This window comes from Panulirus ornatus, chromosome 65 (genome assembly GCF_036320965.1).
Source record: "Panulirus ornatus isolate Po-2019 chromosome 65, ASM3632096v1, whole genome shotgun sequence".
Lineage (NCBI taxonomy): Eukaryota > Metazoa > Arthropoda > Malacostraca > Decapoda > Palinuridae > Panulirus > Panulirus ornatus.
The window spans coordinates 24,290,786-24,310,530 of NC_092288.1; the positions used below are offsets into that span (position 1 = coordinate 24,290,786).

The 19,745-nt window shown below is 39.1% G+C and overlaps 1 protein-coding gene across 4 annotated transcripts in view; it reads left to right on the forward strand.

Annotated features, from left to right (window-relative positions):
- Positions 1-19,745, forward strand: part of l(1)G0289 (lethal (1) G0289) — a 523,775-nt gene that overhangs the window by 449,049 nt on the left and 54,981 nt on the right. For 3 of the 4 annotated variants that reach the window (XM_071657580.1, XM_071657583.1, XM_071657581.1), the window contains 2 exons: positions 8,829-8,953; positions 17,172-17,465. In XM_071657580.1, the coding sequence (XP_071513681.1) occupies positions 8,829-8,953; positions 17,172-17,465 (419 nt within the window). The remainder of the gene's footprint in view (positions 1-8,828; positions 8,954-17,171; positions 17,466-19,745) is intronic. The other variant, XM_071657582.1, reaches the window with a different exon arrangement.

Genomic DNA, 19,745 nt, shown 5'->3' on the forward strand with positions numbered 1-19,745 from the left:
GAACAGGAATGGTTGAACCATGGATAGGCAGAAGAGGTTGTCTTGGAGAAGAGGAGATAAATGCATCCATTCCCACAAGAATAACCTCTGCTGTGCATTTGGCAGAGACAGAAGCATCACCATATGACTGTAATTTAGAGCATCAATCCTCATATTCATCTCCCTGTTTACTACAGTATTCTAGTTCTAGATAGAGTGGAAATAAGTACTGGAGGGAGAGAATTGGGGGAAGAATGCATTGAATGATGTATGTTGAGTGAGGCATGTAAGGACAGGGATAAGTGGAGAATTCTGCTGTGGCCACCCCCTGATAGGAGCTCACAGAGGGAATGAGCATTAGAGATATAGATAGGTAATTATGACAGCAATGAAACTGAACAGCTTGCAGTGATGCTGTTACACTTTTTGTAATACCAATGGATGCTACCAGGTGATAGATGTTGGTACAGCTCCTCACTCACTTTTTCAGTCATTTTCATACTTATATTTACAAATCTTGCATTGAAGGGCATTATCCTTCCAAATAGGCTGGTTGCAAGAGCCATAGTTATCTTTCTTCTGGTCACTACCATGTTGATTTTGTGGCTTCTCTAGTTTTCTCAACCTTTAAGCCATTTGGTATCTCATACTCTGCAGCTTTACTTACCTGCTGATAGACATACTTATGACAGACTGGACTCAACTGTACCCTAAAACCCTCATGCCATGTTTTTGTAGTCCTGAGAATGCATTATTCCTCTATCTGTCTCCTTACTTGAATGTATACAAATCTCCCCATCTTATGTTTTTTGCTAAAGTGTTAAAGCATAGTTTTTGGAAAAAATAGGTAATTATGTCCTTCTGTGTGCCACTGTATTGATATATATATTTTTTTTTTTTTTTTTTTTTTTTTTTGCCGCTGTCTCCCGCATTTGCGAGGTAGCGCAAGGAAACAGACGAAAGAAATGGCCCAACTCACCCCATACACAATGTATATACATACACGTCCACACACGCAAATATACGTACCTATACATCTCAATGTACACATATATATACACACACAGACACATACATATATACCCATGCACACAATTCACACTGTCTGCCTTTATTCATTCCCATCGCCACCTCGCCACACATGGAATACCATCCCCCTCCCCCCTCATGTGTGCGAGGTAGCACTAGGAAAAGACAACAAAGGCCCCACTCGTTCACACTCAGTCTCTAGCTGTCATGCAATAATGCCCGAAACCACAGCTCCCTTTCCACATCCAGGCCCCACACAACTTTCCATGGTTTACCCCAGACGCTTCACATGCCCTGATTTAATCCACTGACAGCACCTCAACCCCTGTATACCACATCGATCCAATTCACTCTATTCCTTGCCCGCCTTTCACCTTCCTGCATGTTCAGGCCCCGATCACTCAAAATCTTTTTCACTCCATCTTTCCACCTCCAGTTTGGTCTCCCACTTCTCCTCGTTCCCTCCACCTCGGACACATATATCCTCTTGGTCAATCTTTCCTCACTCATTCTCTCCATGTGCCCAAACCATTTCAAAACACCCTCTTCTGCTCTCTCAACCACACTCTTTTTATTTCCACACATCTCTCTTACCCATACATTACTTACTCGATCAAACCACCTCACACCACACATTGTCCTCAAACATCTCATTTCCAGCACATCCACCCTCCTGCACACAACTCTATCCATAGCCCACACCTCGCAACCATACAACATTGTTGGAACCACTATTCCTTCAAACATACCCATTTTTGCTTTCCGAGATAATGTTCTCGACTTCCACACATTCTTCAAGGCTCCCAGGATTTTCGCCCCCTCCCCCACCCTATGATTCACTTCCGCTTCCATGGTTCCATCTGCTGCCAGATCCACTCCCAGATATCTAAAACACTTTACTTCCTCCAGTTTTTCTCCATTCAAACTTACCTCCCAATTGACTTGACCCTCAACCCTACTGTACCTAATAACCTTGCTCTTATTCACATTTACTCTTAACTTTCTTCTTTCACACACTTTACCAAACTCAGTCACCAGCTTCTGCAGTTTCTCACATGAATCAGCCACCAGCGCTGTGTCATCAGCGAACAACAACTGACTCACTTCCCAAGTTCTCTCATCCACAACAGACTTCATACTTGCCCCTCTTTCCAAAACTCTTGCATTCACCTCCCTAACAACCCCATCCATAAACAAATTGAACAACCATGGCGACATCACACACCCCTGCCGCAAACCTACATTCACTGAGAACCAATCACTTTCCTCTCTTCCTACACGTACACATGCCTTACATCCTCGATAAAAACTTTTCACTGCTTCTAACAACTTTCCTCCCACACCATATATTCTTAATACCTTCCACAGAGCATCTCTATCAACTCTATCATATGCCTTCTCCAGATCCATAAATGCTACATACAAATCCATTTGCTTTTCTAAGTATTTCTCACATACATTCTTCAAAGCAAACACCTGATCCACACATCCTCTCCCACTTCTGAAACCACACTGCTCTTCCCCAAGCTGATGCTCTGTACATGCCTTCACCCTCTCAATCAATACCCTCCCATATAATTTACCAGGAATACTCAACAAACTTATACCTCTGTAATTTGAGCACTCATTCTTATCCTCTTTGCCTTTGTACAATGGCACTATGCACGCATTCCGCCAATCCTCAGGCACCTCACCATGAGTCATACATACATTAAATAACCTTACCAACCAGTCAGCAATACAGTCACCCCCTTTTTTAATAAATTCCACTGCAATACCATCCAAACCTGCTGCCTTGCTGGCTTTCATCTTCCACAAAGCTTTTACTACCTCTTCTCTGTTTACCAAATCATTTTCCCTAACCCTCTCACTTTGCACACCACCTCGACCAAAACACCCTATATCTGCCACTCTATCATCAAACACATTCAACAAACCTTCAAAATACTCACTCCAGCTCCTTCTCACATCACCACTACTTGTTATCACCTCCCCATTAGCGCCGTTCACTGAAGTTCCCATTTGCTCCCTTGTCTTACGCACTTTATTTACCTCCTTCCAGAACATCTTTTTATTCTCCCTAAGATTTAATGATACTCTCTCACCCCAACTCTCATATATATATATATATATATATATATATATATATATATATATATATATATATATATATATATATACACCATCATACACATTCGTCATTTCCCACATTAGTGAGTTAGCATCAAGAACAGAGGACCAAGCCATAGAGGGAAAATCCTCCCTTGACCCCTTCTTTGTTTCTTCTTTTGGAAAAGTAAAAACTGGAGGGGAGGATTTTCAGCCTTAATAGAATAATGGAGGGTAGAGGTGTAAGTATGGAAGTGAAGAGAGGATTAAGGGACGATGTAGTTCTCTCATCCCTGACCTATGCAGCTGAAACATGGATGTTGAATAAGGCACAGGGGTCTAGAATCCAGGCTCTGGAAATGAGCTATTTGAGAAGAGCATGTGTTGTAACTAAATGGAACGAAGGAAGAAATGAAAGGGTGTATAAGAGATGTGATGTGGCAGAGAATGCAAAGAGAGTGAATTGTGGAGTGCTAGAATGGGTGAAACATAATACTTTGAGGTAGGTTGGGCATGTGGAAAGAATGCAAGACTGGGTGTGTACAAGGAGTAGTACATTTAAAGGGGTTGGTGTGAGTGGAAGATCACCTTTGACATGGGCAAATAGGTTGGAGGGAGAGAAATAGTGGAAGAATGCATGGAATGGTGTATGTGAGGGAAACATGCAACAACAGGGATAAGTGGAAACTTTTGCTGTGGCCATTCCTTGATTGGAGTTCCCAGAGGGAATGGGCATCAGAGATATGGATAGATAGATAGATAGGTAGGAACAGAAGTGGGAGGCATTGCCCAACTTCTTTTTTTTCTCTCTCTAAATAGACACACCTGAGGTGTACTTGAAGATTTACTTTTATGGACAATCTTAGAGCCCTGCTGCATTTAGGAAACTTTGCTGGAGTTGCCCTCTGGTAGTGGCCTGTCAAAGGTGAAGAACTGAAGGCCAAGAAGTGGCACCAGAGTCTACCAGTTATGCCGAAGAGTAAAACGGACGAGCGATTGAGCATGATGTCTCTGAATGCTAATGGGATGACTGGTGATAGTTAAAGGAGGTAGCTTGTGGAAAAATCAAAAAGTTATAGTTTGGATGTGTTGGGATTGGAGAGACTCATATCCCTGTGCAGGATGTATTGAGTGAAAATGGAAATGATGATTTTAACTTTTGGGAGGGCTTGGAAGGAGGAGTTGTATGGATGGAATGAAAGAAAATTATCAGGGAAGATGGAAAAATAGATTTGCAGTTGTGTTATCACGAAGAGTGTGGGTGGATGTTAGGGAACATGGATGAAATGGACCATGAATAGTGTGGATGTAAGGAGAGATTGGAATTGTGAAGTATGCATGAGTATGTGCATATGTGCCTGTGAATATGAAGACCCTGCGAGTTAAGGATGGAATGAAGCATTTCAGGGGAAATTAGAATGACTGTATAAGTGGTTTTAAGGAGAGAAAGGTGGTTGTAATGGATGATATGAATGTGAAGGTGGGATGTAATGAAATTGGCAATATTGATGGTAAATGGCGAGTGCCTTGTTGGTAAATGGCGAGTGCCTGTAGTAATTGAGAATGAAAGTTATCTTGGGGGTGTTTGTACTTATCACTAGTCACCAGATCTCACCACCACTCTCCATCTCTGCACCCCTTTTCCCTAGTTTTGCTTTCATCTCTCTTATCACTCCATCCATATACTCTCCCCGTTCTGACTGACTGATTGGATCTTGAAATGGACGTAAATCGGATGCATATCAGCATGGCATATAGAAATCATGTACCTGTACATCATTCTTTTATCCTACTTGATTTCTGTCATGATTATCTCACTTTTTGTTAACCAGCTTTATTATATGATTCTGTAGTTTCTATTTATATTTTAAGATTCTTTAATTCATATGTCATTCTTATTGTTTTTATTTATATTGTTTCCTGTTCATATGTACTGATGGTTGTAAGTCGCATCGGTCATAAGTAGGGATCAGTTGTGTATATTAAAAGTTAAGGTGACAGCACACAGCCTTGCCTCACACCTACATTTATCCCAAAATTTTTGCTCGGCTCTCCATCCACTCATACACACACATTTGCTCCTCTGTAGAAGGCTTTTATACCATCCAGTAGTTGTCCTGCAGTACCATATATCCTTAACATGTCCCTCTATACCATATATTCTTAACACATCTCGCAAAGCATTCTACTTGACTCTGTCATATGCTTTTGCCAGATCCATTAAAGCTGCATACAACTTCTTACCTTTCACTTAATACTTTTCTATGGTCATCTTTACTACAAAAACCTGATCCACTCATCACCTCCCTTTCCTAAAATCCCCCTTTTCTTCACTTATTATGCGTTCAGTCACCTTCATCACTCTGTCAATTAATATTCATGCAAACACTTTTACTGGTTTACTCAACAGACTTACTCTCCTATAATTGGTTCATATGTCCTTCACACCTTTTCCTTTGTATAAAGGAACATTAATAGCTTTCATCCAGTCCTCAGCCACAACCTTCTGTTTCCTTGCTGAATTACATATAAGATGCATCCGCTCTGTCACTGCATTCAGTTGCTTCCATCACTCTGTCAATTTATATTATTACATACACTTTTCCTGGTTTGCTGAACAGACATTCTCCTGTGATTGCTACATAAATCCTTCACACCTTTTCCTTTGAATAAAGGAAAGGTAATAGGTTTCACCCAATCCTCAGCCACAACTTTCTGTTTCCATGCTAAATTACATATAAGATGCATCCACTTTATTACACTTTCAGCTCCATACTTCAGCATTTCACCCATAATCCCATCCACTCCAAGTGCCTTTCCTATCTTTAGCCTCACTGTTGCCCTTCTTACCTCCCTTTTTGCTATAGGCCCTTGCACTTGTACCCTCTTCCTTCCATCTTCTATACCCATGTATGTAATGACTCCTTCCATCTTCTTTTCACTTCCTCCTTTTCATTCAACAGTTCCCCTTCCTTACTTCTCACATCAACATTTCCACTCTTACATCCACCTCTTTTCTTTTTCACCTCTTGTCAGTATAGTTTCTTATTATCCCAAAACTTTTCACTTAGATTTCTTTCAAAATCTTCATCTACTCTTTCTTTGCTTTCTTCTGTCTGCTTCTTAACATTCCATTTACACATTTTGTATTCTTCCCTCCTCTGCTGAACTTCCACTAGTATGTTCCTATTGAGCGGTGTAACATATGCCTTTTTCTTCTCTTCCATGGCATTTCTAATCTCTTTTGTCCAACATGCATTGCCCTTTTTATTCCTGTATCTCACTACCCTGTATCCAACTACCAGTTCTACAACCATTGATAATATTTCTGTAAACATTTTAAACACCTCATTCACACATGACTGCATTCATTCATTCACTGCACTTCCATCTAAGCTTTCAGGTACCTTCCTTTCATACTCCTTGCATTTCCGATTCATCTTCTCACTTGCCAATGCTCTTTCCTCTTCATTTCTTATACCATACTTCCACTTCTCCCTGATCATCATCCTCACAAAACCCACAAAACGGTCAGTCTCCAAAGAATCCTTCCACAACTCTAGCATCTCGCACAGCCTTTCTCAGTCTTTCTCCGCTGCCACTTTGTCTGTCCAGTTATTTTATGTTTAACCTTTTTAGGTCCAGTTTTTAAGAGTCTGAAAAGATAGATTCTTTCAAAATTGTTTCCTTAGATTTTTCTTGAAACTCCTATTTCAATTGGGTTTGCTGTCTGATGTTCATACGGCTTTTCCTTGGGAGAGAATTGTAGGTTTTGAAGGTTAGAAAATAATTTCTGTACCATAGGCAGAGTCCATTGAGCATTCATGTATTTCCTCTAACTTTCCTTCTTTCCTGTACATCAGTTTTGAAAAACCAGTTCTTGACTCCTGGTGTTAGCAGGCCCAGAAGCTAGACTCTGGTGGTTAATGAATGTTCAGTATTGGGTGGTTGCTTGGTGCTGCCTCACCTCCAAACCCTGATATTATAGGTCTGAGTGGTTCACTTTATGCATCTTGGTCCTTATAAGTATTTTGCTGGTAGAGGAGAGTGAATTTTCATGATTACACCCTAGTTTTGTGGTAGGACAGTTTTTAATCCCCACCAAACAAATGCTATGTTAGATGCTTGTATGGCTATGTGCATGGCTGGATTTTTTTTCTTTTGTCATTCAGGTATGCATCTCTAGGGGACTCAAGTCCGCCATATCTGAGATTGAAGCTGGAAGGTAGTAACAGTAACAGTTTCAATCTACAGTCAGAAATGAGGTAGCTGCTGTCAAGTGTTTAACAAAATAAGTACATGATTAATAAACGAAGAGAATGTTACACCTAATACTCATGAACAGTGAAGAATTAAATGTTTTCTTTATCATGAAAAAAATAGAAAATGGGTTGTCTGGAAAACAAGGGCCTATACTTGGCTTAGACATGTTGAATTTAGCACCAACATTAATAACAGATCACAACATAATCAAGGTTCAGATGGTCTGGATGGATAAACCTAAATCTCCTAGTGCTAACTACCATGAGGGAGTATTTAACAGAATTATATTTGGTCTGTAAAAGGTAAATGAGGAAAAGGAATGGGGTGTATTAATCTTTGTTGACCTAAAGCCAAATGATTATTGCACAGAAGCAGTGAAAAAGGCAAACAAAATTCTTGGATTCATAGAAAAGGCTTTTAAATTCAAGTCTTGGGAAGTTATCCTCTCTCTTTACTGCTCAATAGTGCATCCCCATCATGAATATTGTTTTCACTTTTGGTCACTCTATTTGAAAGACAAAAACAGCATGGAGAGAGTGTAGATGTAAGCCACCGAGATGATTCCTAGCTTGAGAAACAAGTACTGTGAGAGCTGAAGTAAATGAATTCAGTTTCTTTAGCTTAGAAAAGAGATGGTTAAGAGGTGAATTCATACAAGTGTTCAAACTTATCAAAGCGTTTGATAATCTCAATCTAACTAACTACTTAAGGCTAGATTCACCTGATATTAATTGTTGCAATAGATATAAACTTGATGGTAAATATTTTACCTCAAATGAGATAAAGTGCTTTTTTCAGCAAAGTGATTGTTAATATGTGGAATTATTTACTAATTAGAGCAGTTGAAAGCAGTACCATGGATGCGTTAAAGCATAGATGTAATGAATATTTTGCTTCAAAATCGTAACTGACATTTGCATGTCCACAGCTGTATGATAGATTTGCAGGTCTTCCTCTTTGAAAATCTGTATTTCTTTTTACTCCTGCCACATTAATCCATGACTTTTTGTTCTCTTCCACAATCTCAAACAGCATCGTTATAACTCAATGGTCTGCTTTTGTTTGAACTAAGTCATAGTTGCACTTAGTTTTATTTAACTGTAGCCATATAATGTAGGTTGAAGAATTCAACCATTCCTCAGAAGACATTGTGAATAACATGTCCCCAAGTATGGCATATGGAGAATGAATTCATAGATATTTTGAGGATGCATTAAATATTCCAGAAAGAGAAATAGGTATGACAGATGAGAACTTTGTGCTTTGTCGATGAAAGAGACAAGTTGCAGTTGTGTAAGTTATGCATTTGTTGCATGTATTGTGAGCAATGTTCCCCACTTCTGTGGATATAACATTTACTTGAGATTTTTTCTCTTTGTACTTGTTTTCGGGTGATTTATTTATTGAGGTATTCTGCAGAGTCATAGAATCGATATTCATTTTTTCAGATACAGATTACAACTTCTATGCAGTGTTTGGTGATGACGCACAGGAAACCGATTACCTGGAGTTTAGACCGCTTGTACGCCTGAGACGAGATGAATATTCTTACAATACAGAAGACAAATTGAAGGTCAGATTATATTTATCTTTTTTGGTTTTTCTTTTTTATTCATATTTTATGTTTCTTTCTTTCTTTCAAACTATTCGCCATTTCCCGCATTAGCTAGGTAGCGTTAAGAACAGAGGACTGGGCCTTTGAGGGAATACCCTCACCTGGCCCAATTCTCTGTTCCTTCTTTTGGAAAATTGAAAAAAAAAAAAAAAAAAAACGAGAGGGGAGGATTTCCAGCCCCCCGCTCCCTCCCCTTTTAGTCGCCTTCTACGACACGCAGGGAATACGTGGGAAGTATTCTTAATCCCCTATCCCCAGGGATATGTATGATGCATTATTCTGGAAAGTATGGGAAATTTCAAGATGTAAAGAACTGTTATTAAATATAAATCTAATTTTTCAGTGAACTGTGTTTGTTAATGTGTATAGGTCTGTTGAAAAGTGATTTTAGATACACTCTTTCCTACATTAAGTATTTTTAGATGAAAAGATTTCTCCTTTTAGAATACTTTTGAGTTATTGTTGTTGTACAGGGCACCAGGAAATCTGCAGGTGCTGCATATAAGGCTAATGAAATAATGAAAGAAAATAAGAGTCAGAGTAATTTGGGTGATAGAAAAAAAAATTCTTGTAATCTTAGACCATTTGTTTTAAAACTTTCTATGCCTGTGTAGAGTCAGAGCTGGTATGCTCAAACTTCTTTGTTGTCTGGGCTATGAAATGTTTGAAGTTTCTAATGGGAGCTTAGACTTTAAATCTCTTTTTTTTACTTTTTGGCATTGTCGTAGGTGTAACAAAGTAATGGTGTCAGGGTGGAGGTTGTTGTTATGAAAATTGAATAAGCTCTATTGCATTAGATACTTACAGTTGTGATTTCTTGGTTATAAAACAATGCAGATAGTCTTTGTGACCAGGGTTCTCATGAAGTTTTTCAGATGGTTGACTTAGAAAAGATGTGCAGATGGGGAATGTCAGTATCTCACGAGGAAGGCAAAACTTGCCAACCACACATGAATGATGTACATTTGAGGGGCCTATGTAGAAATATGCTTTGTATCATATTATATATATATATTTTTTTTTTTTTTTTTTTTTTTGCCGGTCTCCCGCGTTTGTGAGGTAGCGCAAGGAAACAGACGAAAGAAATGGCCCAACCTATCCCCATACACATGTATATACATACACGTCCACACACGCAAATATACATACCTACACAGCTTTCCATGGTTTACCCCAGATGCTTCACATGCCCTGATTCAATCCACTGACAGCACGTCAACCCCGGTATACCACATCGATCCAATTCACTCTATTCCTTGCCCTCCTTTCACCCTCCTGCATGTTCAGGCCCCAATCACACAAAATCTTTTTCACTCCATCTTTCCACCTCCAATTTGGTCCCACTTCTCCTTGTTCCCTCCACCTCCGACACTTATATCCTCTTGGTCAATCTTTCCTCACTCATTCTCTCCATGTGCCCAAACCATTTCAAAACACCCTCTTCTGCTCTCTCAACCACGCTCTTTTTATTTCCACACATCTCTCTTACCCTTATGTTACTTACTCGATCAAACCACCTCACACCACACATTGTCCTCAAACATCTCATTTCCAGCACATCCACCCTCCTGCGCACAACTCTATCCATAGCCCACGCCTCGCAACCATACAACATTGTTGGAACCACTATTCCTTCAAACATACCCATTTTTGCTTTCCAAGATAATGTTCTCGACTTCCACACATTCTTCAAGGCTCCCAGAATTTTCGCCCCCTCCCCCACCGTTTGATTCACTTCTGCTTCCATGGTTCCATCTGCTGCCAGATCCACTCCCAGATATCTAAAACACTTCCTCCAGTTTTTCTCCATTCAAACTTACCTCCCAATTAACTTGACCCTCAACCCTACTGTACCTAATAACCTTGCTCTTATTCACATTTACTCTTAACTTTCTTCTTTCACACACTTTACCAAACTCAGTCACCAGCTTCTGCAGTTTCTCACATGAATCAGCCACCAGCGCTGTATCATCAGCAAACAACAACTGACTCGCTTCCCAAGCTCTCTCATCCCCAACAGACTGCATACTTGCCCCTCTTTCCAAAACTCTTGCATTTACCTCCCAAACAACCCCATCCATAAACAAATTAAACAACCATGGAGACATCACACACCCCTGCCACAAACCTACATTCACTGAGAACCAATCACTTTCCTCTCATCGTACACGTATACATGTCTTACATCCTCGATAAAAACTTTTCACTGCTTCTAACAACTTGCCTCCCACACCATATATTCTTAGTACCTTCCACAGAGCATCTCTATCAACTCTATCATATGCCTTCTCCAAATCCATAAATGCTACATACAAATCCATTTGTTTTTCTAAGTATTTCTCATACATTTTTCAAAGGTTATTAGGTACAGTAGGGTTGAGGGTCAAGTCAATTGGGAGGTAAGTTTGAATGGAGAAAAACTGGAGGAAGTAAAGTGTTTTAGATATCTGGGAGTGGATCTGGCAGCGGATGGAACCATGGAAGCGGAAGTGAATCATAGGGTGGGGGAGGGGGCGAAAATCCTGGGAGCCTTGAAGAATGTGTGGAAGTCGAGAACATTATCTCGGAAAGCAAAAATGGATATGTTTGAAGGAATAGTGGTTCCAACAATGTTGTATGGTTGCGAGGTGTGTGCTATGGATAGAGTTGTGCGCAGGAGGGTGGATGTGCTGGAAATGAGATGTTTGAGGACAATGTGTGATGTGAGGTGGTTTGATCGAGTAAGTAATGTAAGGGTAAGGGAGATGTGTGGAAATAAAAAGAGCGTGGTTGAGAGAGCAGAAGAGGGTGTTTTGAAATGGTTTGGGCACATGGAGAGAATGAGTGAGGAAAGATTGACCAAGAGGATATATGTGTCGGAGGTGGAGGGAACGAGGAGAAGTGGGAGACCAAATTGGAGGTGGAAAGATGGAGTGAAAAAGATTTTGAGTGATCGGGGCCTGAACATGCAGGAGGGTGAAAGGTGGGCAAGGAATTGAGTGAATTGGATCGATGTGGTATACCGGGGTTGACGTGCTGTCAGTGGATTGAATCAGGGCATGTGAAGCGTCTGGGGTAAACCATGGAAAGTTGTGTGGGGCCTGGATGTGGAAAGGGAGGTGTGGTTTCGGGCATTATTGCGTGACAGCTGGAGACTGAGTGTGAACAAATGGGGCCTTTGTTGTCTTTTCCTAGTACTACCTCGCACACATGAGGGGGGAGGGGGATGGTATTCCATGTGTGGCGAGGTGGCGATGGGAATGAATAGGGGGCAGACAGTGTGAATTGTGTGCATGGGTATATATGTATGTGTCTGTGTGTGTATATATATGTGTACATTGAGATGTATAGGTATGTATATTTGCGTGTGTGTGTGTGTACATTGTGTATGGGGGTGGGTTGGGCCATTTCTTTCGTCTGTTTCCTTGCGTTACCTCGCAAACGCGGGAGACAGCGACAAAGCAAAATAAATAAAAATAAATAAATGATATTTTCAAAGCAAACACCTGATCCACACATCCTCTACCACTTCTGAAACCACACTGCTCTTCCCCAATCTGATGCTCTGTACATGCCTTCACCCTCTCAATCAATACCCTCCCATGTAATTTACCAGGAACACTCAACAAACTTATACCTCTGTAATTTGAGCACTCACTCTTATCCCCTTTGCCTTTGTACAATGGCACTATGCACGCATTCTGCCAATCCTCAGGCACCTCACCATACATTAAATACATACATTAAATAACCTTACCAACCAGTCAACAATACAGTCTCCCCCTTTTTTTAATAAATTCCACTGCAATACCATCCAAACCTGCTGCCTTGCTGGCTTTCATATATTTCTCATATATTTTTCCCCAGGATGTAGCTAGTTAAAAAATTACAAGACAATGAATGCATCAACTGCTGATAGTATGTAAGAAGAATGCTGGTAAAAAAAGATTGATTATAGGTTATGTGCTTATTTAAAAACACCTGGTATGGATAGGATGGAAAGAGCATAATGATGGTCAAGCCATGTTAAGGCTTTGTGTATTGGCACTGATATCATGCATTTACCAACGGAAGGTTTCTTAAGACGTATCCATATTTCATAAATATTTTGTATCCTTTAGTTATCCATCTCAGTTAGTTACTATGTACCACAGTTAACCCATTTTCTCCAGTCTTATATCTGTCTTCTTTTTTTTTTTTTGGATTCTGGTGATTTTACGATGACTACACCTAGTGCTCCATATGCCATGTTATCATTGCTCAGTCCAGAACATAATGAACCGTTCCTTTTGCAGCACTAGGACTCTTAAACATAGTTTCTAATTTTTCTAGTCTTCTGAGCCCACTTCCTGCTCAGCATTGACTCCTTAATCTATTAGGATGCTATTTCAGTGGATTGATTAAAATCCAAAATTAAGACTTCCTCATGTTTTCACCAAGTCTTGCTTTAAGCATTTGAACACTAGGAGTAAAGTGTGGTATCTCTGCCCCATTAGGGTCTTTATCGTTTCAACATGGGCATGTCCACCCTCTCTCCTCCACTTGAGATGCCTAATTAGGTACTTTCCTAAGGCTGAGGTTGTATACCAGCTTTCCAAAGGAACTGGAACTGTTCTGGATGCCTCCAGCAGTGCTTACTGTATGTATAGTGGAGAGATCATTTTAGTTGGGATTTAGTCCTGTGTCCCTTCAACTAAACCATTATCCCTATGGTCATGGATTCATCACTTGATCTGATGATAAGCACATCAGAGACATAACATATCAGGCCATAAAACTCTTTCCTTCATGATTCATCTTCAACCATCATTTCTTCTTGGAGTCAGCCCACACTGTGAAAACAGTGAAGATGACCTTACATCACAGCACCCTTTTGCTGCACAAGTACCATCAAACATGCATAACTGTATTACACATTTAGAACGCTGGCTCACTCAAAACAGAATGGCTTCCCCACAAATTTGTCACTGTGACAGATGTAAATCCAACCAGCGCCCTTGCATATCCTGAATGATCAGATACTCCCACTCAACAAAACAACTACCATACAAGGTGCCATTTATTTATAACACATACATGACATTCACCCACTCGTCACAGATTTCATCATGAAAGATATGCAAAACTAAACACTGTCAGAAAACTTGCTAGCATGAGTTTTGAATAAAAAAGAATATATCAGTGTCTTCTATGAAAAAAATCTTTTGTTCCAACCTAAACTGGGCCTTATCTGCTTTTTCATCCACCTTGTCTTGAGCGTAGGTAAGATTACAAACCACTCAGTTAATGTAATTGAAAGTGAGGCTACTATTGGTTCTTAGCTACCACAAATACTCAACACCTGCACTGTGTATCACACATGGAGAGACTGTTGCTGTGGCCATGCCTTTGAGGGAGTTCCCTTTGGAACAGATGTCAAAGATAGAACAATGTACTGTACTTACTTTCTTTTCTTTATTTTAGATATTGTTTAATGAAAACTTGCCAGAAGATGTAGTGATGAGGGCTTGAGGTTGTGGTGGAGTGAGGGTTACTGGGAGGGAGTGGAAGGAACACAGATCTTGTCTGCATCACTTACTGAATTATCTGATATGACAGTTGTTTCAATTGAAGATGTAGGGGGAGTTTTCCTCGCATTTTGAAAAAGCTTCCTAATGTTAACTGTGTGGTATGCATCTTTCTCTCAGTAGAAATCTTCTTACATCTGAAAGCTGTCTGGATAATAAAAGTTCATGTTCATTGTTAGAAACCACATCATTAATGAGGGACACAGATTTAGGTAAATGGCTGAATTATTCTGAATTTGAAATGTCACCTGAAGAAATTGATAAAACTGTTATATCTGGAGTTTTGGAGGTAAGGTCAGTGATTGTGACACATTTGAACAAGGCATGGGTTGAGATTTAAATCAGTGATATCAAGGTGTGAAGCATTTTAAAACTTTTAAGACCTTGGGGATTATTAGAGAAGGAGTGAAGATATTATTTGAGGGTTGCAAGGGTTCAGTGCTATGTTGACTATCATAACTACTTCCCAGTTTTATTTTCCCGTTGAAAATTATTCAGTTATGCTGCTTACGTCTCAGTCTACTGCCTAAATTGATAGTGACAAATTTACTGTAGGTAGGGCATATTTTGGGCTCTACTCAATCTGAAAGTGAGGTTAGACTAACATAAGTTTGGGTCATTTTGATTTATATTCTTATTTTTGTAACATGAATCCATAGTTTCCCTCATATTCAGAACCACTCCCACTTTTAGTTTGTATATTGTTTGATGTATAAGAGAATGCAGCATGAGGTCAAGAGGAAAAAGTACAGGGGTTGGATTAAAGGGCAAATTAGAATTCCTTTGCAGACATTCAGGATGAAAAGAAAAACCAAAGATGATATTCAAGATTCTAATTTACAAATTGAAGCCTGTGCTAACATGATAAAGGAACTGGGAACAGTTGAAATCTATTAAGGCTATACTCCCAGGAGTACAAAGTGGAGAGATATATCATCTACACCAGGAAAATCCTAGGTGTTGTTGCCAATTTACATATAGAAATAATGCCCCACTGGCATACTTTGCATGGAAGACTTTGTATCAAACTACCTCTGAAATACAGAGATGGTATACGTACAAAAAGTAAGAACACCTTAAAAAACACCTTTTATCATCCGAAGCATTATGGGAGGCACAGTAGAGAAGTTTAACAGTGCCCTGGACAAGTACCTACAAATGGGACTAGATGAGCTAGGCTGTGGTGACTTGTGTTGTGGCTTCCAACAGCTTGGTCAACTCTAGGACTCCCTTTCAGGGGCTCCTGACCTCCAAGGCTGCACTGCACTCGGTAGCAGGAATAGGATAGACTTCTTTGAAACAAGAAGTTTTCTGTCAAGTCTATGATTTCTTTTGTCAAATGACAGTGATACAATCCTGTCAGAGGTAATCTTTTGTCAGTTGACAGTGATACAGCTTTGTCAAAGGTAACCCCTCACTCACATTGTAAGTTTAAGAAGGTGGAGTCCAGTGACACCATTAGATGGGCACAGAACTCTATTCCACAGACTTGGCTGTTATTTCTATTGTCCATGAAAGAAGGCTAGCAGGTAAAATTTATTATTTCGAGGCAAAATTCTAAGGTTGACTAGGATGAGGAATGAGGGGTTATGGTACTGCATTATGAAGATGAAGAGTGTGGTAGTCAAGTAAATGTTGAAATTAATGAAATGGTAATGGCCTAGGAGAATTACGGTGCATTCAGATGAGATTGATTATGAATAGAAATGGAGAAAGTTAAAGTGATGGGAAGGGATTTTTTGGAATGCGTGAATAATTAGTGTTACAGCTGAGTAGTCTTTGTAGATATTTTAACACTGTGATGTATGAAGGAAAGTTGTGCATGATTGTCTAGGATGTACTGTGGAAAGAGACCTGAATGATATTTTTGTTAAAATAGGGGTTGTTGAAGTCATCAGAATCACAACTTTATATTTAAGAAATAAGATAGAAAGGATGTTCTCTTGACCTATGGTATAATTTTCAATTCTGTTATTGCTTTGTGCTTGATATTATTTGATGCTTCATGTCATTGCTTAAAATGGCGGTGTGAATGAAATGTGAATAAATTCATATTTTCTGATATTTTTCTTTGATTGGATTCCTTTCATATAATTTGTCAGTTCACCATAAGTGTTTAAATCTCTAATTTGATGCTCTATAAAGAAAATCTGTATCAGTTTCAAAATCTCAGATGTAAAAATGTATATACAAAATTGCTCTTATAGTGTTGCACTGAGTTGGTGGTTCTTTAACTTTGTTAGTTTATAATATTTTGAGTAATAACCCATTTGGGAGTAACACATTACTAGGAATTATAATTTTCCCTTTTTTGTACTCTGAAAATTTTGGTTTTCTTATTTGAAAGAAGCAGTTTCAATTTTACCATCATACTTTCATATGCAGCATCTGACTTGTTTGAAAATGATGCATTATTGCATAGAATTAGTACCAGTGGTTGTGTATTGATTTTATAGGAGAATAACTCAGATGGTGAAGATTTCTATTGTTTAGAGGTTTTGAATAACATCTTGTATTTTCTTGGCATTTGGACTGTTCACTGCAGCAATGTGTCACATATAAAGTTGTAATTGCCCTGTCAGTGTACTTTTTTTTTTAACAAGTTTGTTAATACTATGCAAAAATTACAGGACGTGAAGTCAGCTGATCCTTTAAAAAATTCCAAAGGTGACAAAATACCCCCTAAAACTGACACGAAGAAAAAAATACCTCCATTGAAGAAGGATGCATTAGCTACAAAATCTCTCACAAGTTCAACTACTGAACCTACAGTAGAAACCCTCAGTGATATTGTTTCTGTCAGCAACTCTACTCCAGGTGCCATTCCTGTTACCAGTTCAACCACTACCACAAGCACTAGTAGTCCCGTACCCAGTAATGAGACTGAAGCTAACCTGGAAGAAAATAGAACGGGAGGGTTGACGGTGGGTGTTGCATTTTAAGGATTATGGTGGTGGTAGCATAATTTTTTATGCATGGTATACCTTTTTGGGGAAGATATTGCATTCTGTGCATTATTTCTGTGATTTTAGTGACTTTTTTTATTACGAATTTTTACATACTTTAAAGCTTATTCTCTTCAGCATGTCTGAAATGTTTTTCTTATTTGGTAAAGAAACATTTTTGCAAATTTACCCAACTTTCATTCTGTGGTGTTTAGCATTTTTCCTGTCTTATTCTAGTCCTTATTTTACCTATCCTATCCCCTCTGAATATATACACTTTCAAAGATAGTCCTCGTTCATGTCATACTTTCTAATTTCTTGGTGCAAGTAGTATTTCCTAAACTTTTTGATTGTTATATCTGCATGCTGAATCCTAAAAGAAAAATTTGTGCTGATGTCATTGTATGTAGATATGGAGATCATTTATGAATTAGATGTTTGCGGAAGATTTTGCATGAGCCAACACGTTGTAAAAGAGTAAAGTTGTGTTTGATTTTGATAAGATGTTAAAAAACATATTTTTCTTACTAGAAAAAAGCTTTCTTAAAGCAGTGTCAAAAGGAAACCAAAAAACTGTGCTTGCTTCATATAGAGATATTGCATATATAACGTGATAATTATGTTGCATTATCATGATTTAGTTGCTCATACGACAGGATGATAGGTAGTAGTTGGTAGGCAGCCAACGGTCAGGGAGGCATATTACTGTTACTACCCACTTGGGTATCAGGAGATTTAGTAACATCTGCTTTGTGAGCCAGTACTTCAGTGGTTGTCAAATTCCACTCCTCTAACCCAGGTAGCTGTCATTCTACTGGCATTATGTCCACAAACATACAATCTCTCCTTGTCATATGTAACACTTGATAACACTTAACTCACGCAACTTGTTCTTCGTAACTCTAGATTTTCTTGCGGTGAGCACTATGCGCTAACCCTGCCTTTTGGCAAAATGGTAGGAGCAGTAGATAGAAGTAGTAGGTAGGAACATTTAGGCAGGAGCATTAGATAGAAACATTAGGGAGAAGTAGTTGGTTGGAGTATGAGATAAAAGTAGTCATCAGGAACATTAGGTAGGAGCCTCTGCAAACACTGTGCTAGACTTGCCGTGTGTCAGTGGCCTGTTAAGGGTGAGGCACTGAAGGCTAAGAAGTGGCATTGGAGTTCTTTAGTTATGGAGACCCTGTTGCCATGGCCACCCATTTGAGTGAATTCCAGTTGGAATAGGCATCAGAGATATAGGTAGATAGATATGACCAGAGAAATAAGTAGCACCATTGTAAATTGATAGTATCTTAGTCTTGTCTGCAAAGGTGTAGGGTAAGCTCACAGGGGAATGTTGGATGAAGGGTAGTGATGTGATTGGAAACTGAAGATGCATAAGTTGTGGCTAGTGGAGGAAAGTGTTCTTTTTTCTTTTATTTTCATTAAAAAAACTTGCATAGTTCTAATTGGTGAGTGCTTCAGCATTCTTCCAAGATTAGATCACCCAGACGTACATATCAGGGCTCACATGTAAACTTTGTACTTGAAGATTCTCATTATTTAAAAGATATGGACAGTCATAGTGTATTAAGAGGAAATGGAGAAGAATTAGATGTTAAAATTGTTAAGGTATTTGGGAGTGTTGATGATCATTAAGGATGGGACTGTTAATGTTGAAGCTGAGTAGGGTCATGCATGGGAGAAGAATTGGAAGTGCATGGAGAACTCTGATGGGAAGACTTGCAGATATGGTGATATCAGCCCAGGAGGAACACATGATATAGTAATCTCAGTTTCATAAGTATAGATAGGATGAAATTAAATTCATTTAAGATGGATAACTTACGATGAAATCAGAAGAATTGATAGAGTAATGAATGAAGGTGTGAAAGATTTGTAGTGTGAAGAAATCTTTTGAAGGTTGTGAGGGTAATTGCTGTTTAAAGAGGTGAACTGTGTAGGGTACTTGCTGATTAGTTGTTCTAAAAGATCTGCATGAGTATGACTGAAGACGTACACTGCCAAAATATTAATACTTCCAGTAAGTTAATCATTTATGGGTAGAGTATTTCATGTGAAGATGCCGGAGGAATAATTTCTGATGGTGGGTTGTGGAGGCATGTTTTGTATAAGTATGAAGGTGTGAAGTGCAGAAAGAAGTATAGTTCAGGGAACCAATTTGATACTCTTTGTGAGATGGTAAGGAAGCCTTTTCTCTGAACAGGCTGAAGATGTATGAAAGTGAACGAGGAGGCTATATACACTTGACTGATA